The sequence below is a fragment of the Rhinopithecus roxellana genome, chromosome 15, assembly GCF_007565055.1.
Source record: "Rhinopithecus roxellana isolate Shanxi Qingling chromosome 15, ASM756505v1, whole genome shotgun sequence".
In the NCBI taxonomy this organism is placed as follows: domain Eukaryota; kingdom Metazoa; phylum Chordata; class Mammalia; order Primates; family Cercopithecidae; genus Rhinopithecus; species Rhinopithecus roxellana.
In genome coordinates, this window is record NC_044563.1 from 57400584 (window position 1) to 57425883 (window position 25300).

The 25300-nt window shown below is 38.8% G+C and overlaps 1 protein-coding gene across 1 annotated transcript in view; it reads right to left on the reverse strand.

The window, feature by feature from the left end:
* RNF169 (ring finger protein 169) overlaps positions 1-25300 on the reverse strand; it is a 96181-nt gene that overhangs the window by 58016 nt on the left and 12865 nt on the right. The window contains exon 2 of the mRNA XM_030917416.1: positions 1433-1506. Within this exon, the coding sequence (XP_030773276.1) occupies positions 1433-1506 (74 nt within the window). The remainder of the gene's footprint in view (positions 1-1432; positions 1507-25300) is intronic.

Sequence of the window (25300 nt, forward strand, 5' to 3'; positions counted from 1 at the left end):
GACCTGCCTGTGGAAAGGAGCTACCCACCTCAGTCTCTTGAGAGCTGTACTGTCACTCAATAAAGCTTCTCTTCACCGTACTCACCCTCCAGTTGTCCACGTACCTCATTCTTTCTGGACGCGGGACAAGAGCTTGGGACCGGGACAGAAAGAGCTGTCACACAAATGGCTGAAACACGTCACTCACTCACCATGTTGCGGGCAACGAGAAAAGAGAGAAGAGCTGCAGCCCTTCAGGGAGCCCAGACCGAGGTGCTCCCGAGCCAGGGCTATGACACCCTCTTTGGGGGTCTGTGGTTCCTGGCACCTCCAAGCTTCCAGGCACCACCACGTTCCTCAGTGCCAGCAGTGGAAGCCGCTTGCAGTAGACCTGGTCCAGCCACAGCCTCACAGGAGCCAGTGCCCATGCCAGCACCTGGAGCTCCCTGCCCAGTCGCAGCCAGTATGCCTGGCTGTGCACAGCAGCTGGAACCCATGCTCGCTTGCTCACGCACCCCTCCCCTCTGCACCTGGTTCGCCTTTGGCAGGCATGGGATCCAGGCTGGTAGTGCGAGCTGAGCACAGCCTGGCAGAATGTGCGGGCAGAACGAGCCCAGTAGGCCCAAGTAAAACTTGGGCAAAGGCACCCCCAGCCACAGAGGTTTCCAGCTGGCAAAGCAACACCCCAAGCATCTTGTGACAACAGCATTATTGTCTCACCTCTATCTTATGATGATGCTTGATCCAGATTAAGTGGATCACTTACATTTACAAAGTATTAGATGCTCACATGTAGAATGATTAATCAACTATAAAGCTGAGTGAGGAATGATGGTGCAGGGAGAGGGCTGGGAAAGAATGACACACATCTAGCAACATACTTCTTATTACCAACCTTTTTCACTTCTTAATTCTCTAGGTGATTCCCAGACAATTAGTTTGAAAACATCATAAATAAGATGATATGGACACAGATAAAAGCTTTCCCAAAGGCAAATGTTTTCTAACTAGGAAATTATTTCACTATCCCCTTACTGACCTACATGACAGTTCTTTTGGAGTATTTAATAGAGTGAGCAATAACGGGTAACACCAGCTACACGTAATTAGAAGAACCTTGCGAGACAAAAATAATACAAGCAATTATTAGTAAGGGCACCTATTAAAAGTACCAAGAATACCTCTCTGGTGGCCAGTAGCAGCTGGCATGTGACAGACTCTGTGAACTACATCTTCATCTTTGAAAAGACAACTAAAAAGGTAATCTTGGGTTAAGGTTTACTCTACTTCCATTATAGCTCCAAATCTAACTAGGCTGGTATAAGGCAGTGTGCAGAAAGGCTCTGCATTATAAATTTTTTAAAACCTGGTAAATCAAGACTCCCACTAAGTATTCTTCAATGTCATTATTTCAATCTACTTTAAGAAAATTAATGACATGATAATACTATACCTTTCTCAAGCTTTCATATTCCTCACGAAGTTCCCCAGGCTTGCTTATTTTGATTGGTGCTCTGAATATAAAGTCTGAAAGAAAGGGAAAAGAAAATACTTTTTAACAGGACTTTCTAGGAAGGAACCAATATCTTGTCCTACTGCTGCCCGATACTATAAATCACATTAGAAACTGTGGTCATCTCAATTTGAATATGCATTCTTTCACTTAACAAATATTTATCAAAGGTGACAAATCAGGCACCGTTCTAAGCACTGAGGAGCAGCACTGCACAATAAAGTCCTTGCTCTCATGCAGCTCATAATCTTGTGAAAGGAAACAGACAGCAAACAAACAAGTGTGTGTGTGTGTGTGTGTGTGTGTGTGTGTGTGTGTGTGTGTTACGGCTGCTGTACTAAGTCCTATGGGGGAAAAGAAGTATAGGATATATATGGTTGTCTAGAAGGGTCTAACTAATAAAGTAACATGTTAAAAGACCTCAAGGAAAAACTACATTTAAAGCTCTTGAGTTCAATGTTACCGAGTGGCATTTAAAATAAGCTGGAGTTTTGAGATAATCATGTGGTTCTTGTCTTTGGTTCTGTTTATATGCTGGATTACGTTTATTGATTTGCGAATGTTGAACCAGCCTTGCATCCCAGGGATGAAGCCCACTTGATCATGGTGGATAAGCTTTTTGATGTGCTGCTGAATCCGGTTTGCCAGTATTTTATTGAGGATTTTTGCATCGATGTTCATCAGGGATATTGGTCTAAAATTCTCTTTTTTTGTTGTGTCTCTGCCAGGCTTTGGTATCAGGATGATGTTGGCCTCATAAAATGAGTTAGGGAGGATTCCCTCTTTTTCTATTGATTGGAATAGTCTCAGAAGGAATGGTACCAGCTCCTCCTTGTACCTCTGGTAGAATTCAGCTGTGAATCCATCTGGTCCTGGACTTTTTTTGGTTGGTAGGCTATTAAATTATTGCCTCAATTTCAGAGCCTGCTATTGGTCTATTCAGAGATTCAACTTCTTCCTGGTTTAGTCTTGGGAGAGTGTAAGTGTCCAGGAAATTATCCATTTCTTCTAGATTTTCTAGTTGATTTGCGTAGAGGTGTTTATAGTATTCTCTGATGGTAGTTTGTATTTCTGTGGGGTAGGTGGTGATATCCCCTTTATCATTTTTTATTGCGTCTATTTGATTCTTCTCTCTTTTCTTCTTTATTAGTCTTGCTAGCGGTCTGTCAATTTTGTTGATCTTTTCAAAAAACCAACTCCTGGATTCATTGATTTTTTTGGAGGGTTTTTTGTGTCTCTATCTCCTTCAGTTCTGCTCTGATCTTAGTTATTTCTTGCCTTCTGCTAGCTTTTGAATGTGTTTGCTCTTGCCTCTCTAGTTCTTTTAATTGTGATGTTAGAGTGTCAATTTTAGATCTTTCCAGCTTTCTCTTGTGGGCATTTAGTGCTATAAATTTCCCTCTACACACTGCTTTAAATGTGTGAAATACCATATGATCCAGCCATCCCATTACTGGGTATATACCCAAAGGATCATAGATCATGCTGCTATAAAGACACACGCACACGTATGTTTATTGCGGCACTATTCACAATAGCAAAGACTTGGAATCAACCCAAATGTCCATCAGTGACAGACTGGATTCAGAAAATGTGGCACATATACACCATGGAATACTATGCAGCCATAAAAAAGGATGAGTTTGCATCCTTTGTAGGGACATGGATGCAGCTGGAAACCATCATTCTTAGCAAACTATCACAAGAACAGAAAACCAAACACCGCATGTTCTCACTCATAGGTGGGAACTGAACAATGAGATCACTTGGACTCGGGAAGGGGAACATCACACACCCGGGCCTATCATGGGGAGGGGGGAGGGATTGCATTGGGAGTTATACCTGATATAAATGACGAATTGATGGGTGCTGACGAGTTGATGGGTGCAGCACACCAACATGGCACAAGTATACATATGTAACTAACCTGCACGTTATGCACATGTACCCTAGAACTTAAAGTATAATAATAATATAAAAAAATAAAAATAAAAACAAAACTCATTAGGCAAAAAAAATAAATAAATAATAAGCTGGAGTTTTATTCACAATACTGTATTTTTCCATTTCTTTCTCAACACTGCCAAAGTATTTTCCTGTAAAAACCTGCATCTAATCTTGTGTATATTTTCAGTATATAACTTGATTTGTTTTTATCCTCAAAGCCTTCAGTGATTTTGACTGGCCTATAGAATAAAGTCAAAACTTTTCAACATCATTCAAGATTCTTCAGAGATGGACCACAACTTTATCTTTCTAAAGCACTGTGCAGCTCAACCCTTGACTGTCTTGTCACAACATATACACGCCATACAGTATTTTAAAACCGTGTATGCTGTTTTCTCAACTGAAATTCCTCTGTCTTTTCCCCTTCTTTCTATGTATTTTTAAATCCAAGATGTCAGACCCATAAGAGGCACAATACATGTGGGTTATATAAATAAATGATAAAAATCAAAGCTAAGAACAGAATAAATGATAAGTCTTAAATACTATCAAAAAGGTGGAGGAAAGTATACACTTCTGTCTCCTTAAATGTACATGACACTTCTTTATACCTTCAATGTATATTTGGTGGTCTAAATATATATTAATTTTAAAGACTTAATAACTCTGCATCCCACTGAGGTTGATAAATATTCATTATAGAAAAGTAGTCTCCCCAGAAAGTTGCCTTTTGTCCTTTTTCAGTTGTCTCAACTATCTTATTTTTTTCCCTGCATTTCCCTCACACAGGAATCAACTATTTTAGAAAGACTCTTAATTAGTATACTGAGTAATGCAGAAGATATTTAGATAGAAACATTGGACCTAAAGCAAATACAGAAAACAGTAACATAAACCTTTTCCAACCACTACAGAATTATTAGACCCTATGTTCAGGAGGCAAACATTCCATCACCTTCACCCACTTGAAAAAGAAGTCCTGGGCAACATAGTAAGACCCTATCTCTACAAAAAATAAAAAAGGAGCCAGGTGTGGTAGCATGTGCCTGTAGCCCCAGCTACTTGGGAGGCCGAGGTGGGAAGATGACTTGAGGCCAGGAGGTTGAGGCTGCAGTGAGCTGAGATCATGCCACCGCACTCCAGCCTGGGCAACAGAACAAGACTCTGTCTCAAAAATAAAAAAGTCCTGATGATTATTTTAGTCCCTTAAGCACATTCAGAATTATAGGCAAATAGTGTTAAAATTAGATGCTTAAAAAAATAAAAATAAAGGGATGGAAAGCCTTAAGGCAAGTGAGTAGTTTACATCCATTTACTGAAAACCTACTACATGTATATTCATGTAAATACACATTTTTTTGCTCAGTGAATTTTCACAGAAACTTGATAAGGTAGGTATTATGCCCATTTTACAATAAGAAAACTGAGGGATTAAATGACTTAATCCAAGGTTACAGAGCTAGTGCATGGCGAAGCAGGGAGAAAAGCTTTAAAAGGAATCAAGAAGGAAATACAAAATGATTAAAAAGGTAACCCATCTAGAGCTGAGCTGACTCTCTCCCCTTTTACAAACCCCATTGTAGTGGCCCTCCCTGAATAAAATCTTCCTCACTATCTTTTTTAAAACAAGAGCAACCCATCAAGAAGATGTAACAATGATAAAATCTGTATGAACCTACACCACAGTAAAAATTAATGACTATATAGAGAAATTAATCAAAAATTAATTTAAGAAATTTTTTAACACACTGCAATTAAAAACAGATAGATCAGGCCAATCACATACCTGTAATCCAAGCACTCTGGGAGGCCGAGGCAGGCAGATCACTTGAGGCCAGGAGTTCAAAACCAGCCTGGTCAATATGGTGAAACCCCAGCTCTACTAAAAATACAAAAAAATTAGCTGGGCGTGGTGGTGGGCACCTGTAATCCCAGCTACTCGGGAGGCTGAGGCAGGACAATCACTTGAACCCAGGAGGCGGAAGTTGCAGTGAGTCGAGATCATGCCACTGTACTCCAGCCTGGGTGACACAGTGAGACTCCATTTCAAAAAACAAAACAAAACAAAACAAAATGGATCAGGCAGACCAAAAGGTATACACAGAAAAATTGAACAATAAAATTAATGTGGTCATGTGTGTATATATATATGTATGTGCGTGTGTGTGTGTGTTTATGTATATATTAAACTCCCAACGAATAGAATATATACCTCTTAAGGCAAACAATTTAAAATACTGATGATACATTAGGTCATAAAGATGCTTCAAAAAATTTCAAAGAATTTGTATTACTCTTTGATCCTGGATGCCATTTTCCCAGCCTAGTTTTCTAGCAACCAAGGTGGTAATTTTGGGCTACCTAATATTCTTTTTCAATAAGTTCCTTTTCTGATTCAATTTGCCAGAGTAGATTTCTGTTGATTGCAACAGAATTCAATTTTTTACATGGTACCTTGAAATAACCAACAAACCAGTCTCTAGTAAAACTGATTAAGAAAAAAAGAGAGAAGATAAAATTATATTAAGAATAAAAAGTTCTAAATATAGATAACAAGGTGAGTTTAAATCTCCAGAGACTATTAAAAGAATGCTGTAATGAATATCTTGCATGTATATCATTTTACATGAGTGCAGGTGTATCCATAGGATAAACTGCTAGAATCAGAATCCCTGGGTCAAAGGATATGTGCTTTTTGAGAGGTAACACCAAATTGCCCCTCTGTCATGAAGCCTATATCAATTTACAGTCCCACCAGCAACGCATGGGAGTGCCATTTCCTCACACCTCCTTTTCACTGTTTTTAGAGATGAGGCCTCGCAGTGTTGCCCAGGAGGGAGTGCAGTGGCTATTCACAGGCACAATCATAGTGACCTATGGCCTCAAACTCCTGGCTTCAAGAGATCCTCCTGCCTTAAGCCTCCCAAGAAGCCGATCTACTCACATCTTTTCCAACACCATGAGTGCGGAAACCTTTTAGCTTTGCTAATCTAACAGATGAAATTTTGCATTTTATATGCTTATATTTTATGAGTGAAATTGAGTATTTCTATATGGTTAAGAGTAATCTGCATTTCTTTTGATATGATATGCATATGCATTTCCTTACTCCTACTTACACTAACATTTTCTTCTTGATTTGTTAAGAAAAATCAGCTTTATGTTACATGACTAGCAATACTTTTCCCGGTTTATCTCTTGTGTTGACTTTGTTTATAGTGGTTATTTTTATGTAGTTATATTAATCAAACTTTTATGGCTTTTGCATTTTTTATTATATTTGGACAGACTTTCCTTTAGGCCAAGATACAAGAACAAATTCCATCACATTTTCTTCTGGGAGAATGCATAAGATTCTTCTCAGATCTACTTTTTAAAAATTATAAATCTTTATTTTTATTTGAGAAGCAACATAAGGAGCATAATCTTATTCAGGCTTATAAATAAGCATACTATCCAACACAAGAAACCAAAAATATTTTAGCAATAGTCTGTTAGAAATGGTAATTTTCACTTACTGTTGGAGAATTTGCTTTCTCTAAAATACTTCACTGATATTTAGCACAAAATGTCTCAACAGCTTAACATCTTCATTTTTTACACAGTAAGCCTGATCCCCAACTTAGAAGGTTCAACGCCTTGGATAAGTCAGTCTCAACTTCCTTTTCTGTAAAATCAGAATACCTATCATCACAGGCTATTATAAGGATCAGATGAGTGCAGTAAGAGTAAAAACACTTTGCAAACTATTTCAGCCAGTAGAGTGGCATGCAGCAGAAGTTGCTAAGTATAAAATTCTCTCTGGTATTGTTGGGACAGCATTATTTAAATTGTGGTTTGGTTCAACTTACTTGCAAGTACAATCTATATGAAACAAAGACAATCTCCAGGTGTGGTGGCTCATGCCTATAATTCCAGCAATTTGGGAAGCTAAGGAGGGAGGATCTCTTGAGGTCAGATGTTTGAAACCAGCCTGAGCAACACACAGAGACCTCATCTCTGCAAAAAACAAACAAAAATTAAACAACAACAACAAAAAAAACCCAACAATTAGCAAGGCATGATGGTGCACACCTATAGTCCCAGCTACTCAGGAGGCTGTGGCAGGACTGCTTGAGCCCAGGAGTTTGAGGCTGTAGTGAGCCATGACTGTGCCCCTGCACTCCAGACTGGGCAACAGAACAAGACTTCAACTCTTAAAAAAAAGAAGAAACAGGCCGGGCGCAGTGGCTCACGTCTGTAATCCCAGCACTTTGAGAGGCCGAGGCGGGCAGATCACAAGGTCAGGAGATCAAGACCATCCTGGCTAACACGGTGAAACCCCATCTCTACTAAAAATACAAAAATTAGCCAGGCATGGTGGTAGGCGCCTGTAGTCCCAGCTACTAGGGAGGCTGAGGCAGGAGAATGGCGTGAACCCGGGAGGCGGAGCTTGCAGTGAGCAGAGATTGCACCACTGCATTCCAGCCTGGGCCACAGAACGAGACTCCATCTCAAAAAAAAAAAAAAAGAAAAGAAAAGAAAGAAAGATAATGTTCCAACTACTTTGCTAGATAATATTACATGAAAAGTTAAATTCACTTTGGGATATTTATTTAAAAATCTCAAAGTTCATATAAGACCAAGGAGGAACTCAGCATAATGACTGAAATCTTAGGATTCCTCTGGCTTATTTGACTGCAAAAGGTGATGGGCAGGGGTAGAGGTACAGTACCAGTTTATATTCACCAAAATTAATACTGATATTAATCAGTTTAGTTGGATTAAGATGAACAATGTTTAATGCTTTAAGGATCATTTTTTGCCCCAACAGGACTGTGCTACGGTAAATGACACCATGGCCAAAAGCTCAAAAATTACATAGAAAGTAAAGTACTTCTTGAATACTAAAACAGTTAAGCATAAAAGGTTGTGAATTGGTCCAAAGTGATATTAACTTAAACATTTAATCCTATGTTCTATTTTAGCAGTACCCTCTAAAAATGCTAAGACAGAAAAAAAAAATCCTCGCCTTTTTTTTTTATGGGTTTGCAAAAAGAACATAACATTAGGTTCAGATACCTGCTCTGTCAATTAAGTGAGAGTATTTAGAAATGTCAAAACTTAAATGGAGCCTTGGGAAATTTTATACACACACACACACACACACACACACACACACACACACACACACACACACACGTTGAAGCCTCTCTTTGCCTTAGTCTTCCTGTCTGTCAAATGGGGATCAAAATGCAGGCCAAGCTACCTCACAGGAATGCAGAAGACCACAGTTAAAAGTAACAGTAGTAGTAACCAATGAAGAATCCCCATAATAAATAAGTAAAAACAGCTAACGTTTAATGAAAAGCACACTAAATGTTGCATGCATGCATACGCACAAGTGCACACATGTACACATACACACAGAGCAGAAAAGAGTTAACACGGCAGGCCTGTCTAACCTTTTCTTTCTTTCTAACACATCAGTGGGAGAAGATGTCTATCCTTAAAAAGGTCTGCTTCCAAGGATTGCCCTTGGCCGGTGCCTAGAAACTTGGGTGTCAGGAGGGTTCCCACCCTCCTTAACTGATGAGTTGTTCACTGTACCTAAACTATAGAAACAATATAATTATGCCAAATATCTGCTTTCCTGTGGGGAAATTCTGGCATGTGCTAGGTAGAGGATGCCTATGTGATCAGCTAATACAAACCCTAGTCACTAAGTCTCTAAGGAGTTTCCCTGGTTGGGAACATTTCACATGCTGTCACAACTCCTCGCTAGAGTATTAAGCACACCTTGTGTGCCTCCACTGAGAGAGGACTTCAGAAGCTTGTAATTGGTTTTCCCCAGACTTTGTCCCACACGCCTTCTCCCTCTACTGATTTTGCTCGGTGTCTTTTCACTGTAATAAATCATAGCAGAGAATACAACTACGTATTGAGTCCTTTAAGTCCCCCGAGCAAATCAATGAACCTGTGGGTGGTCTTGGAGACCTCCCAACACACACATACAACACATGTCATAAACTGAAAATCTCTTTAGATCACAGTTTCAATCTCAGAAATGAAGACAACACATCAGATAACTTCTAAAATTAGTGATTCAGTAACAATACTTTGAATTCACTTTTATTTCCTACTCAGTATGTTTCTCGAAATTTTTTTAATCTCCATTAAAGTATAATATTATAGGTAAAATGCTATTAGGATTTCAAACTTACATTAAGAGCATGTATAACATCAAAATAACTTCTCTGAAGCCTTGTGAAATGTGGTGTTTCAATCCACCTGGACAATTATGAGAAAGGAACCGGGAAAAGGCCAGAAAAATGAAGATCTGCCCCTTTCAAATCAAAGTCTCATAACATCTCTTAAAGGTGAATGGAGAACATGTATGCATTCAACAGTATCAATTACACCAAGACAGTTATTATGAAGCTTTCAGTTTCCCGGATTTTTAATAAAGAAAGAACAATGACATACAATAAAACAATTGTTACTGCTGATGTGAGACTTTACTTTTCTTAATTTTCTCTTTACTTCCCTTTCCTTCCTGGGGTCACATGTCAGCTTCCTCCACCCCAAAAGAGGAAATTGTGGGTGAAATGACAGCAATACTACCCTACCACAAAAGCAGAGCAACAAGACGTCAAGTCAGAACCAGAAAAGGCAGCATCATCTTCCTCAGTCCAGAGGAGTTAGTCACAAATCTACCAATCCTTCTACCAGCTTTTACAGGGATTTTTAAGTGTTTGGTAGCACAGAAACAACAATTCACCCTTCCTTCACCTCACAGAACAGAAATACTGGAAACTACTTCAGGTGTCACTGACATACTGAATATCTTAGCATTCATAAATGAATCTAACGGTTGAAGTACTTTCTTAATGCCTATCCTTTGACTATTACTATGCTTAACAGGAAGAGAAACTCTCTAAGGATACGATGCCTTAAGAATGACATGCACCTGTGGCCAGTGACCTAAAATGAATCTTATGTGAATTATAGGAACAGCTATAGTTCCCTGAAGATCCTTCCTGAAAAAGGATTTTCACTTGGTCAGAGTGACTGCTTATTAATAAAGGTAAACAAACAAACTACAAGACAGGCATGTTGCTAATTGCATCAAACCATCAGGAATGAAGTGTCATTGTCAAAGCATCCACACTCAATGCAAAATTAAAAATTTAACAACCTCACTCAACTGTGATGGGAAGATGCTGTCCCAAAAACTCTCAAATCCGAAGGAAAGCATCCCTTGGTACCTGAGTATGCATGAGTTTTTGCCCCTGTACATTCATTTTCTATGAGTGCAGCAGAATGAAAAAGAATTTTGGACTTACTGAGTCCCAAGACCAAGATACTCATTTGAATAGTCCCACGTACTAGCTACTTGTCTTTGAACAAATTTAAAAAATAAATAAATAAATAAAATAACTCTTTGCACATGAATTTCCTCATGTGTAACTTGGTAATAATACAACCATATATCAGAACTATAGACAAGATTAAATTAATGTTGAATTCAAAAGCTTGTAAACTGTTGTTTGCCAAATTATTTAGCACTATACAAATATATAGTTACATATAATATAGTTATACTAATATATGTTATAAAATGGTTAACTGAGGACTAATGTGTTTTCTTTAAACATACAGAGATAATTTTCTGTAATCACAAGAGTTGATGCTATACCACTTATATTTCAACATGACATAAGGGGCCATCCATATCACTGGTCCCCAGCTTTTTTGGCACAAGGGACCAGTTTTCTGGAAGACAGTTTTTCCACTGACTGGTGTAGGGGTTCTGGGGGGAGCAGATGGTTTCGAGATGAAACTGTTCCACCTCAGATCATCAGGTATTAGCTTGTCATAGGACAGCACAGCCTACCTAGATCCCTTGCATGCACAGTTCACAAGAGGGTTCGTACTCCTATGAGAATCTAATGCTGCCACTCATTTGCTGTGTGGCCATGTTCCTAATAGGCCATGGACCGGTACCAGTCCACAGCCCAGGGGTTGGGGACCCCGATCTATATGACGTGGATCTGCCTATCTCTTCATCTTCATACCACTTCATTCCCTGCCTATTTTACATTCCATCAACAACTATGGTTCTTGCTCTAAACCATGCTATTTCTGCCTCTATGCCTCTGCCTGAAATGCCCTCAGTTTCCACACTTAACTCTCCACAGTCACTTCATAGGAAGCTAAAAACAACTCATCCTTAAAACTCAGTTTAAATTTGTACAAAGCATAAGATAATAAAACAAAGCCAAAAGATGAACTTGGAAAAAGTATTTGCCACACATATAATAAAAGATTAATTTCCATCTCTATCACCACCAGCAGCATCATTACAGTGGCTGGCAGTTATGTAGCATGCCAGGCCCATTTCTAAGCCCTGAATATTAACTAACTCAACTTCATAATGACTCTATGGGAAGGTGCTATGGTTATCCGCATTTTACAGATGAGGACACTGAGGTACACAGAGTTTAACTTGCTAAGGCTACCACCGCTATAAGTGAAAGAACTATGATTTAACACAAGCAATCTAGATCCAGTGTCTGTCTGTGCATTTACCCACTATGCCTTATATATATGTATAAGCCTAACAACCCCATACAACAATGGATAAAGGACATGTACCAGCAGTTCATAGTACAGAAAAATAAAAACTAAAAACACTTTTGTATCAAGTTGGCAGAGAACAAAAAGTTTCATAAGACAAGAGTTAGCAAGGCTATGCTTTATCTTAAAGATATATATGTGTACAAATATATACATACAAGAATGTTCACTGCTGATTACTCACCATACTAAAGACTGGGAACAACCTAAATGTCCTTCAAATAAAGACTGATTAAATAATTAGATGATGGGGAGACACATGGATCTATTTCTATACTGTCTGGCTTTATTCCTGTTCTGGTCTCTGGGTTTACCTGTAATTTTTGTTAGAATGTCATTCATTGTGTATGAAAAACTGTAACAGCCCTCAATGATGTTATATTCCCACAGAGAATTCACCATGTTCTCTGATAGGCAGTTAGAATGAGAGGGCAGATCACCTCACAATCCAAACATGACATGAGCTGACTCAAAGTCAGCTGCAGTATAAAGTTTGTACAGCTCATTCTCCCCTAGTTTGTAGCCCTCCAAAGATCCAACTGAGATCAGTGTTTTCCAAGCCTATCTTCCTTGAAAGATCATGAACTTTTTCTCTTCAACACTGGAGAACTGTTCGAGTCTGCCTTGCTTTCCAGTAGCTTTCTGTGAGGCTTCTTAGCCTTTTACCCTGCACAGTTAACAATCAGCAAACACCCTGGAAGCTAGGTAGTGGGGAAGTAGGTGGAGGGGCAGGAAGCTATACATCTCTTCTCTTTGGGATCTTGGACTCTCAGGTTCTGGTTGCCTTGGCAGCTCTGAACTACAATTTTTGTATCCTCAGTCTCATGAAGAAAGCACCGCTGACGTTTTTGCCTCTTAATAGCTGCACTCTCATTTTGCCAAGAATCCACAAATGTCTGAAATCCTGGCTGCCTTGGCAACTTACAATGCCTTCATATAGATTTTTTTAAATCAAGCTTTTCTAGTTATTCTCAACAGGAGTTTTTGTCTGCTACAATCTACTTCATCATAGACAGAAGCAAAATCTACATCATAAGCAGTGGAGAATATAAGATTTTCATGATGAAACTACAAGCCAAAAATTAACACCATTTTTTAAAGTATGAAATGATGCACATAAGGCAAGTGTGCATACATATGTAAATCTGAGGAAAGGAAAAAGGATCAACGAGGCTGAATTCTTAAAGGCAAGCCTTCCTGGAGGAGGTGAATTATGTTAGGCATTAAGAACTAAGTACTAGCAAGGAAAAAGCCATTTCTGGCAAAGGAAACTTCACGAGCAAAGGCAGAAATGACTATGTTGTGTCAAATGGACTGGGATAGGGTGGGTGGGCAGTAATGCTGGATAGATGAGATTTGAAGATGTAGTCACCATAGATTAAGAGGGTAAAGAGGGAATGAACAGCAAAGAAGAAAACAAAAGTAGAGAGAATTCTTTGAGAGTCAAGAAAGGGACATAATAAAAAGCAGAACGCGGGTGATCCAAGTCCTAAATAAATGTACAACCTTACAAGGAAAGCAAAAACATACTTGGGTGAAACAACTATAGAATGTCAAAAGTTATAAAACTAAATACCTAAGTACTGCAAGAGGTGGAGGTGCACAACAGCAAAAGGAAGGCAATGAAAGAAAGCACACCTTTTACAATGAAACATATGTTAAGTGCAGAGATACACAAGAAACGAGGCAATTATCCATATTAATCTCATATTTACCTGCTTAGCAGGGCACAGTGGCACATGCCTGTAGTCCCAGCTACTCAGAATGCTAGAGTGGGAGGACTGCGAGTTTGAGACCAACCCCAGACAAAGTAGGGAAACCCCATCTCCAAAAAAAATCAGCCAGTCAAATTTACTTGCTTATACTATCTACTAAACCTTGAACAACTACTGTCAAATGAAATAAGTAAAAGGAGAAACTTCAATGTTTAAAATAAATGCACCATTTAAAAGTAGGAAGGTAGAAATATAGGAGTGAACAACAAATATACTCTAAAACCAAACTATTGTAAATAACTTTTTTTGAGAAGAAAATAAAATCAGCTAGAAATGAACCCTCTCAAAAAATAAAACAAAAATAAAACCAAACTAAAGTGTTTCCCATTTTATCTATTTTTTGGATTACTCCTTCTGATTCTCCAAGAATATAGATAGCCAAGTACCCACTGTCTTAAAACTAATGCAATTTTCACCTACCCCCTTGCCTAAGACAAGTAACAATTTACAATAGGCAATATAAAGAGTGTTTACCTAGGAACAAGAGGAAATACAGAGAGAAAGTTGAACTAAGCTATAAAATTTAATATCAATATCTAAGGCTGCTTACTTAGGTTCTATAATTTACACCACCAATTACTACTGTGTTTTTAAACTGTTCTTTGGCAAAGTACTAATCAAACAGAAATGCCACAGCCCACACAAGAACTTATGAAATGCTATGTAACATTTGATCTAGTAATTTAATTTCTAGGAACTGATCTAAGAGAGTTATCTGAAATACAGCAAAACTTTTACATAAAAATATTTTCATTGCAACATTGTTAACAATTGCAAAATAAAAATCAAGAATAACCTAACTGTCCAATACTGAGAAATGGTTAGGCTAATTATGAACAGACCATATACTTGTACTATTATTCAGTCACTAAAGCTGTATACTTTTAATAATATGCAGTATTGCTTTCATAAGATGGGAAACTGCTTAGGTTAGTGAAAGATGTAAGTCACCTGTATGGTAAATGCACCTGATAGCAGTAACTTCAGCATACCCTGAGAATAACCCATATGGTGGACACATCTGAATGTGTGTTCCAAGCTAGGGAATCTGGGAGTGGCCAACTCAGAAATTCATTCCTTGTCTATGAGGAACATCTGAGCCCCTGTCCAGTGGAACCTGGGCCATACAAGACGTCCTAACTTTTGAGTTGAATGAAGGGGGCCAGGTGGAGGTTGTTAGATAAAGGGTGCTACGTAAAAATACTATACAAACTGCAGGCCTTTTGAAAGTGGCTGCAGTTCTCTCACCCAGCCTGCCACCACTGGAGTCTCTCCCTGTATGTAAAGCCCCCAGGAAAACTCCATGTCGCGTTTATTGGCTGAGTCTCTTCTTTGGCCTCTTGAACCTGGTGCCATCCCCACCGGAGTTGACAGGGGTTTGGCACAACATCACCAGATTAAGTATACCTTATAATCTCAAACATGAAAAACCATTAAACACAGAAGCAACAATAACATACTGGAAAAAGAAACAGTGACATAATCGTAGAACTCACAAATGGAAAAAAAAATCATAATAACATATCAAGTCATCATATGTAAATGTGTAAGAATGATAGAAACAGTCACTAGAGATTAGTAGGTTAAAGAGGGAATGAGCAATGAGGAAGAAGGGAGGTGCTGTAGAAAAATATAAACAGAAAAGGCATGAAACTCTTTCCCCAAAACACTTATAATGCAATTTATTAGCTAAGATTAATTCATAAAAAGCTTTAAAAATAGTTTTAAATAACTAGGGAGATGATGACAGATGCAATGTCACAAAATAACTGCCAAATGAATCTTACAAACAAACGCAGCAGTTAAGAGTCCACAGGAGAAAGAGAACAGGGCTGGGAAGGAGAGGCAACACTTTCACAAGATGAGATGAAGCTGCATCTGGCCTGCTGACCGTAGTCTGACAATCTCTGGATTAGCAAGAAAGACAAATTAAGACAGTTGAGGCTGGGCGTAATCCATGGCTCATGCCTGTAATCCCATCACTTTGGGAGGCCAAGGCATGAGAATCTCTTGAGACTAGCAGTTTGAGACCAGCCCGGGCAACATAATGAGACCCCATCCGCACAAAAAATAAAAAATTGGCCAAGCATGGTGGTGCATATTTGTAGTCCCAGCTACTCAGGAGGCTGAGGTGGGAGGATCACTTGCTGCAATGAGCTTTGATTGTGCCACTGCACTCCAACCTGGGCGACAGAGCAAGACTCTGTCTCAAAAAAAAAAAAAAAAAATTTAAGACAATTCAGCTCCCTTCAGAAAACGAATTCTTTAAAAGACTATAGTGCAAAATGATGCTGTCATGAAAGCAGACTTTCTCACTGGTTGATTCAGAAAAAAAAAAAAAAAAAAAAAAATTAAGACAACCGAGATCAACAGGATTTGCAAAAGCAGGTTATCAGATAAGAGTAGAGTCAAAGTGAATAACGTTTCCTGTTGAATCCAGAAATGGCCCCAACAACAAGGCTTTGTTGTTAGGTAATCCACACTGGATCAGCACAGTCAAAGCAGCAAGAGGCACACGATAAAGGAGGTCACGGAGTCAAACACAGACATAGGAATGCTGCTAAGATGAAGGCTTTGGACCTTATGGCCTTTTATCCTAGGCAGACCAAGACCATGTGGTTGTCCCCACTACCACATCTACCACCACCATGGTACAAAATCCTTCAGAATTAAGTTTTGCCCTGTTTGAGGCAAAGAACTATTCCTGTTAGTCCACAAGGTAGAATGATACCAGAATTTTTAAAAGTGCAGGATTTGGAACCAGACAGACCTGCAGTCACCTAGTGACTATGTGCCTACCAGTATTTATCTTTACTAAGCCTGTGTCTTCACTCATAAAATGGGAGTAGCACTTACCTCAACACAGTTATTCATCTCACCTAATCCTCTAATACCTACTTGGTATAGATGGTAGGCATTCAATGGTAAGTAACTGGCCTCCCTGTCTCTTAGACTCTGTCTTTCCATCTATCTTTCACATTGCTTCCCATTCTTTATAAAGAGAACTGACCCTACCACCCTCCCACTTAATAATTTTTATTGGCTTCCCATTGCCTCCAAGATTTGTAAACAGGACCCAATCTGCCACTTCAGCCAATCTTCTACTATTCCTTCAATACTCCTTTTCTCCCCAGCCCTCACACATCTCCCTAATCCTAGATATGCCATATCCTGCCTCCACTAGGACTTTATATATGCCACTTCCTCCTCCCAAAATGATTTTGTTCCCTTTTCACTATATGATTTGCTATTCATACTTCAAAACCCTGTTCACTGCTCTCTCCTTTGCAAAGCTTTCCCACTAACCCAGAGAGAATTGTGTTAGCTTCCTGTAGGCCCTCATGGCATTCTGCACTTATCTCAATTGTAGTAACATTTACTACTTGTGTTACAATTACTTGACTTTGCCTCTGACTTCCTAACTTGAAGTTAGGGATGATCTCTAGGTATGTGTCTCAGTGTCAGACAATGGCTCAATTTTTTTTTTTTTTTTTTTTTTTTTTTTGCTGAATCAACCAATGAGAAAGTCCTGCTTTCATGACAGCATCATTTTGCACTATGGTCTTTTAAAGAATTCGTTTTCTGAAGGGAGCTGAATTTTGTAAAGTTTTTCTTTATAATTAAGGCAAAGGTGAATTTACTAAAGTCAAAGTCTCATTATCATCAACTTTAGATTAACACAGTCCAATCTTTTGAGGCTGCATTATAATAGTTTTATAGAACTAAACACTAGAAAATTACAAGAGAAATGGCAAAACAGAAGGAAGGGAAAATGAGTCCATAAACACCAAAACTGAACATGAGTTGTCTTCGGGCTTACAAATTTAGTTGTACATACATGTGAGGAGAAAGACTGGCATGATGGAAGTTCATGCAAAAAATAAAAAAGAACAATTTTTGTTTTGCCTGCCAATACAACCTTTGGCATCATTAATAAGAATTTAGCACTCAGATGGGAAGACAGTAAGTCATGTTATACTTGGCTCTGGTCAGGCACTAAAGTATCAGGTTTTCTGAGTGGCATATTTAAAGATGACTAGAATGGTTAAGGAATCATGACATATAAAGAAAAACTTCCCAGCTTTTTAGGAATTTTTCCTTCATTAAATATTTACTGAGTGTCTAATACATTCCAGATACCATATTAAGTGTTAAAGACATAATCCCTGACCTCAAAGAGCTCGGTGTAGTGCCAGAGACAGACATATAAATAAAGAACTTTAACCCAGTGAAATGAGGGATTCGCAAGATCAAATGGTGGCAAAAATGAAGGAAGAATCAACTCACGTTTGAGTGAGAAAACATTTTACCGAGCACTTACGTTTCACTTGGGTCTTAAAGGGTAAGTATAAATTTGCCAGGTAGGTAAGAAAGAAGAGTATTCCAGGCAGAATAATCATAGGTGAGGAATATCAGAAAGGCTTCAAAAAGCATATGATATTCCAATAACTCTGAGCAATATGATAAGATCAGAATCTTGGGGAAGGAAAAAAAACAGAACAAAGGGATGAATATGACAAGTTTAATCTAAAAACTTAGAAGTAATCATGGTCTCTAAATACTTGAAGACTGAAACTAGGGAAGCAGATTTTGATTCACTAAAAAAGAAAACTTTCAAACAATTAAAATTGTCCAAAACTATTCCTCTTTGACTAGAACAAAAAATAAAAATAAAAATTATCCAAAAATAGAGAGCAGGGAGTACAAAGTAATCAGAATGGGAGAAATATCCCTATTAATGTATATGATCAATACCTCCACAGGTGTTCAGACCTCATCTTCCTTTACCTCTTCATTGACTTAGCTCATTCCATTTCCTCCACGCTCTCCAGCAGCATCAATTTCTTCCTCTCTACTATGATAATATACAAATCTAAAATACAAACATGACTTGATATCATCTATCTTAAAAATAAAACATTCTTGGGCTCTTGTCCCCGCTGTAGGTACTGACCCATTTATCTGCCCCCATTACTGCAAATTCCTCCAAAGAATTGTCTAAATATTATATTCACTGTTTCTGCTTTCTCATTTCTTTTTTGTTTGAGATGGAGTCTCGCTCTGTCGTCCAGTCTCTGTCACCCAGTCTTTAGATGGAGTCTCCCTCTGTCGGCTCACTGCAACCTCTGCCTCCCAAGTTCAAGCAATCCTCCCACCTCAGCCTCTCAAGTAGACAGGATTGTACCGCCACGCCTGGCTAATTTTTTTTGTATTTCTTGGTAGAGACAGGGTTTCACCATGTTGGCCAGGCTGGTCTCAAACTCCTGACCTCAAGTGATCCGCCCGCCTCGGCCTCCCAAAGTGCTAGGATTACAGGCATGAGCCACCACACCCAGCCTTGCTTTCTCATTTCTAATTCTCACCGTAACCCACTCTATTAGGGCCTTTTCTTTGTCCTACCACATTACCAAAACTGCTCTTAATAAAGTCACCAAGAAAGACTTCCAAGGTACCCCAGGGTACATATACAATATAAGCACAAAAGAGTTCAATGAATAAGTGAATCTGATCTACAAACAGAATCTTTACTTAGCCTAAAAACTAGGGATCTTTAAAATTAAAATATCTAATACTAGCCTTATTTAAGTTATCAATCTGGGATAAATTGGCTCAGCTTCAGCCTTTTTTTTTTTTTTTTTTTTTTTTCTGAAACAGGGTCTCACTGTCATCCAGGCTGGAGTGCAGTGGTGTCATCTTGGCTCACTGCAGCCTCAACCTCCTGGGTTCAGGCGATCCTGCTGTCTCAGCCTCCTGAGTGTGCCACCATGCTTGGCTAATTTGTATGTGTGTGTGTGCGTGTGTTTTTAGCAGAGACAGGGTTTCACCATGTTGGCCAGGCTGGTCTCGAACTCCTGGCCTCAATTGATCTGCCTGCCTCGGCCTCCCAAAGAGCTGGGATTACAGGCATGAGCCACCGCACCTGGACAGCTTTAGCTTAACATTCTTTCACGAGGTTTGTGTCTCACTCATCTTTGTATCCCTAGCACCTGGCAGAGTGCTTGGCGCAAATATGTGGTATGTGCTCCATGAGGGTGTACAAAACGAATGACTGCATATAATAACAGTTAACATTTATCAGATATTTACTTTCTATAAGCACTTTACACATATCATTTCATTTAATCCTCACAACTCTGCAAAATAACTCCCATTATCCTCATACTAAAAAAGAAGAAATTTAGGCACAGAGTTTAAGAGGCTTGCCCAAAGCCACACAGCTACTAAGTGGTAGAACCAGTATGCAAACTCAGATCCACTAACTTCCAATCCTGTGTCCTTTCCAGAATGCTATTTAGGATGCAAAATGTTTTTATACTGAAGTATTTAGTGAAAAATTTTCTCTCTCCTGTAGGCATTTTACAACCCTTCTGACCTCATCAGAAAAGTAAACATGTAAGAATATCATTGTGCCTGGGATTCAGTAGGTGAAACATCCAGGCAAGCTCACAAAGAAAACTGGCCCGGTGGTGCATTTGCACAAATGACCATCTTTCTTCCTCCTTTCATTCATATTTAGCTTATACTATACAATTATCATCTTATTTTATATTATCCTAAGTGCTATAATCAAGTCATCTAAGCTGATAAACACATATGAGAAGCTTTAGAGAGGTATTAGAGAAATGCAACACAACAGTAAATCTCAGTCAATGAATTGATCAGGTTGGTGTTAAAGATCGACTAGTTGAGAAATTCTGAACTGAGGCTACAATAAAGTCATTTATCACACAAATATTTATGAACCTACTCCATGCCAGATACTGCAGCACCATGGAAATTTAGGCCATCCTCCCCAAATCCTACCCCAGGTCTCGGCATTTCAGGCCAAATCTCCTAGTCACCAAAAGCTCAGTTTAAGTTCTTAGAAAGTACAAAAAACAAGTACTTTTTCACTAGCAAATGTGATAAAATATTTGTGTGACTGGATTCCCAAACCAATATGTATCTATTTTGACAGTACATCTCCATTACAGATTAAATATTTCTATTGTTACTAACATTTATTGATGACATACTATGGACTATTAGTACCTAACCAATAGCTTTGGACCTTTTAATACAATCCACAATAAGAAATACATTTTACATCAATCCCCAGTCATGATCAAATACATGTGAAACTGAAACAAATGGTTCATTATGCTAATATCTATTCTATTCCTTTAAAAAATGCTAATCTTATCCCATTAATCTGATTTTACTGTTTAAACATCACTATGAAACACTTAATATTGATTATCCTATTTAAACCTTACAACAATCCTTTGAGGCTGTTACCATTATTATCTCCACTTACAAATATGGAAGCTGAGGCTCAGAAAAGCTAAATGTTCTACTCAAAGTCAAAAAATTAGCTAAGTAACTGAGGGAGCAGAATTTAAACCAGGCAGTTGGCTATGCAACTCATAGGGCAAAAAAGAGGTTCACAGTATAGGGCCCAACACAGCTCAATACATAAAGTTTAAAACAAAAAACAAAAAACACAGCATCCCTAGTAAATTAATGTTTACTGAAGGATTAAGTGCCAAGTACTGTGCTAGGGGTTTCCATACATATTCTTATTTAAGCTTTACCATAACCCTGTGTGGTTGTAGTATTTACTTTTTACAGACCAGAAAACTGAAACCTCTCAAGGACGTTAATTAAGCAGCTTTGTCAGGGTCAATGAGAAAAACTGGCAGAACTGAGATTCAAATCGAGATTTTCTGATTTCAAATTCATTGCCCTTCCCTAAAACACATGACCTGCATAAATAAAAGTGATTTTTTTTTTTTTTTAAAGACCTATTTTTCCCTTAGATCAGGCAAAGGAATCATTCATAGAACTAATTCAAATTACATCAAGAAAGTTAAAACTTTCTATTTTCCAGACTAGTTTATACATTACAGAAGCATTTTCCACAACGCTGAATACAGAATGAGTATCCCTTATCTGAAATGTTGGGGACCATCAGTGTTTCCGACTTTCTTTGGATTTTTTAATATTTGTATATACGTAATGAGTTTTCTTAAGGACAGAAACCAAGTCTAAATACGAAATTGATTTATGTTTTCTTGTTTTAAATTATTTTGTAGAGAGAAGGTCTTGATGTTGCCCAAGCTGGTCTTGAACCCCTGGCCTCAAGCAATCCTCCTACCTCGGCCTCCCAAAGTATTGGGATCATAGGCATGAGCCACCACGCCCAGCCCATTTATGTTCCATATATACCTTATATACATAGCCTGGAGGTAATTTTGTATTTTTTTTTTTTTTTAAAGACACAGTCTTGCCCTGTCACCCAGGTCAGAGTATAGTGATGCAATCATAGCTCTCTGCAGCCCCAAACTCCTGGGCTCAAGCAATCCTCTCACCTCAGCCTCCAGAGTAGCTGGTAGCTGGAACTATAGGCATGCACCAACACACCTGGCTAATTTTTTTTTACTTTTGTAGAGACAAGGGTCTCCTTATATTGCCCAAGCTGGTCTTGAACTCCTGGCCTCAAGTGATCATCCCACCTCAGCCTCCAGAGTAGCTGGGATTACAGGCACAAGCCATTGTGACCAGCTAATAATTAAAATCGTTTTGTGCATGAAACAAAGTCTGTGTTAAGTACTTACATGTAGAATTTTCCACTTGTCACGTCAGCACGTACAATTTCAGATTTGGGCACATTTTGGATTTCAGATTTTCAGTTAGGGATATTCAATCTGTAGTAGACAGAGCCAAAGACTCAAAAGCAAGCCAAGCCCAAGACTATACAAAACTAGCCCAAATCTACTTTAAGTGAAGGTAAAAAAAATTACTACAACTAGTATTTCCCCAACAAGTTACCTTAATGTTAGTATGACTAAGTATCAAAAATGCACATGGAGGCTGGGCATGGTGGCTCACACCTGTAATCCCAGCACTTTGAGAGACTGAGGCAGGAGGATTGCTTGAACCCAGGAGTTCAATAATGAAAGAAGAAATAATGGGTAAGAGAAACCTGCAACTGTAAGATTAAAGTGTACTGATTTAATTGATTTTTTATAGAATTCTGTTATTCCTAGTCATTTAATGAAAACACACTAGCCAAGAGGCTGTATGTATGCAAAGTACTATGTAACACAGGAAATAAACATATTCATGTACATTATTCACAGAGGAACTGCAAGCAGTTATTTTGAAAAAATAAAGCGCTACTGGTAGATATGTTTAGATGTCAGTAACCATGTATCCCCATAATTTAACAATTTGGGGGATATCTTTCATATCTACAGCTAAAATGAACAAATGGCTTCAGTAATCCTAAGCCTGGCCTCTACCTTCTCCTATGAACTATAATTCTTATATCCATAACCTGCTTTCTACCAAGATGAGACAAATATTTCCAGTCCCTGGAAAAGCTAGTGGCAATTTATAAGCAAACTGGCAGCTTACTGTTCCTGCAGTATACATCAAAAAAAGAAATATGATGGCTATCGCTTAGATTCTCAAGTTCTGCCCAAAGCCCAGGAATGGGCTCTCCAAGAGTCCCTGAATTCAAATTCTGAGTAAAATCTGTTCTGCTCTTGGTTCTTACAATTGTACTTTCCCTTTTTCATGCACTCTATTTCCTTCCTTTCATTATCAAACTGTGAAACAGTAGTCTAAAGCCAGGCATGGTGGCTCACACCTGTAATCCCAGCACTTTGAGAGACTGAGGCAGGAGGATTGCTTGAACCCAGGAGTTCAAGACCAGCCTGGGCAACATGGTGAGACCCTGCATAGTACTAAAAACACAAAAAATTAGCCGGGCGTGGTGGCACATGCCTATAGTCCCAGCTACTTTGGAGGTGGGAGAATCGATTGAGCCTGAAAAGTAGAGGCTGTAGTGCACCATGATTTCACCACTGAACTCCAGCCTGGATGACAGAGGGAGACCTTGTTGGGGGTACAGGGAGAGTCGAGTCTATATTGGGTGATTGTTTCTTCATTTCTCACTCAACCTATTGAAATGATTCCTATCTTTTGCACTTATATAAATGGCATCAAAGGATACATATTCTTTTGCAACTTTTCCTTTTGCAAATATTTTTCCAGATTTATCCATGTTGATATATAAATACCCAGTTCATTCATTGTAACAGCCGTAGAAACTAATTTATCCCTTCTCCTATCAAAGACAACTGTTACTACATTTTCCAGTACTATAGTGCTGTAATGTGAGCATCACTGTGTGTATGCATATGTACACAAGAGTTTCACTATGGCACACACCTATTAATGGAATCTCGGCATAGCAAGGAATCTCTCTCTTCAACCTTACTAGATATGGCCAAACTGCTCTCCAACATGGTTGCATGGCAACTTATACTCCTCCAGCAGTATACACGTGCTCATTAATTATAATTAATCAATTACAAATTATAGCAGTCTGATAGCATCACATCACTGGTTTAATTTGCATTTCCCTGATTACTAATGATGTTGTGTATCATTCCAGATGTTTACTGGCCTTTCAGTTTCCTTCTTCTATGAAATGCCTATTCAAATCTTCTCACCATTTTTCTAATAAGGTATCTGTCTTAGTGATTTGTAGTTCATATATGTTGGATATCAATCTTTTGTCAGTTATTTCACTGCAAATATCTTCTCCCAGCCTCTGGTTGGTCTTCTTAATCTCTTTTTCTGTTTCTGGTGTGTTTGTTGTTTTATGTTTCTTTTGAGGCAGGGTGTCGCTTCTGTCACCCAGGTTAGAGTGCTCACTGCAGCCTGAAACTCCTGGACTCAAAGTATCCTTCCACCTCAGCCTCCTGAATAGCTGGGTCTACAGGCACGCCCCACCACGACTGCCTACATTTTTATATTTTTTGTAGAGACAAAGTCTCCCTATGTTGCCTAGGCTGGTGTTGAACTCCTGGCTTAAGCAATCCTCCCACCTCAACCTCCCAAAGTGCTGGGATTATAGGCAAGAGCCACCATGCCCGGCCCAATTTTTAATTTTAATAAGTTTTACAGTTTGACTTTTAATCCATTTACAACTTTTTTTTTTTTTTTTTTTTTTTTTTTTTTTTTTTTTTTTGAGACAGAGTCTAGCTAGCTCTGTCACCCAGGCTGGAGTGCAGTGGCATGATCTCAGCTCATTACAGCCTCTGCTTCCCGGGTTAAAGCGAATCTCCTGCCTGCACCTCCTGAGTAGCTGGGACTACAGGCATGCGCCACCACGCCTGGCTAATTTTTGTATTTTTAACAGAGACAGGGTTTCACCATGTTGGCCAGGCTGGTCGCAAACTCCTGACCTTGAGTGATCCGCCCACCTCAGCCTCCCGAAGTGCTGGGATTACAGGCGTGAGCCACCATGCCTGGTTCTACAAATAATTTTTTGTATATGGTGCTAAAGATCTATTTTTTTTCTTGTTTTCTGTAAGGTTAGCTAACTACCCATGACAAGTAAAAATGACACCTTTACCCCAGTGCCTTGTAATGGCCACCCATTATCCACCAAATTTAAACATATGAAGGCATG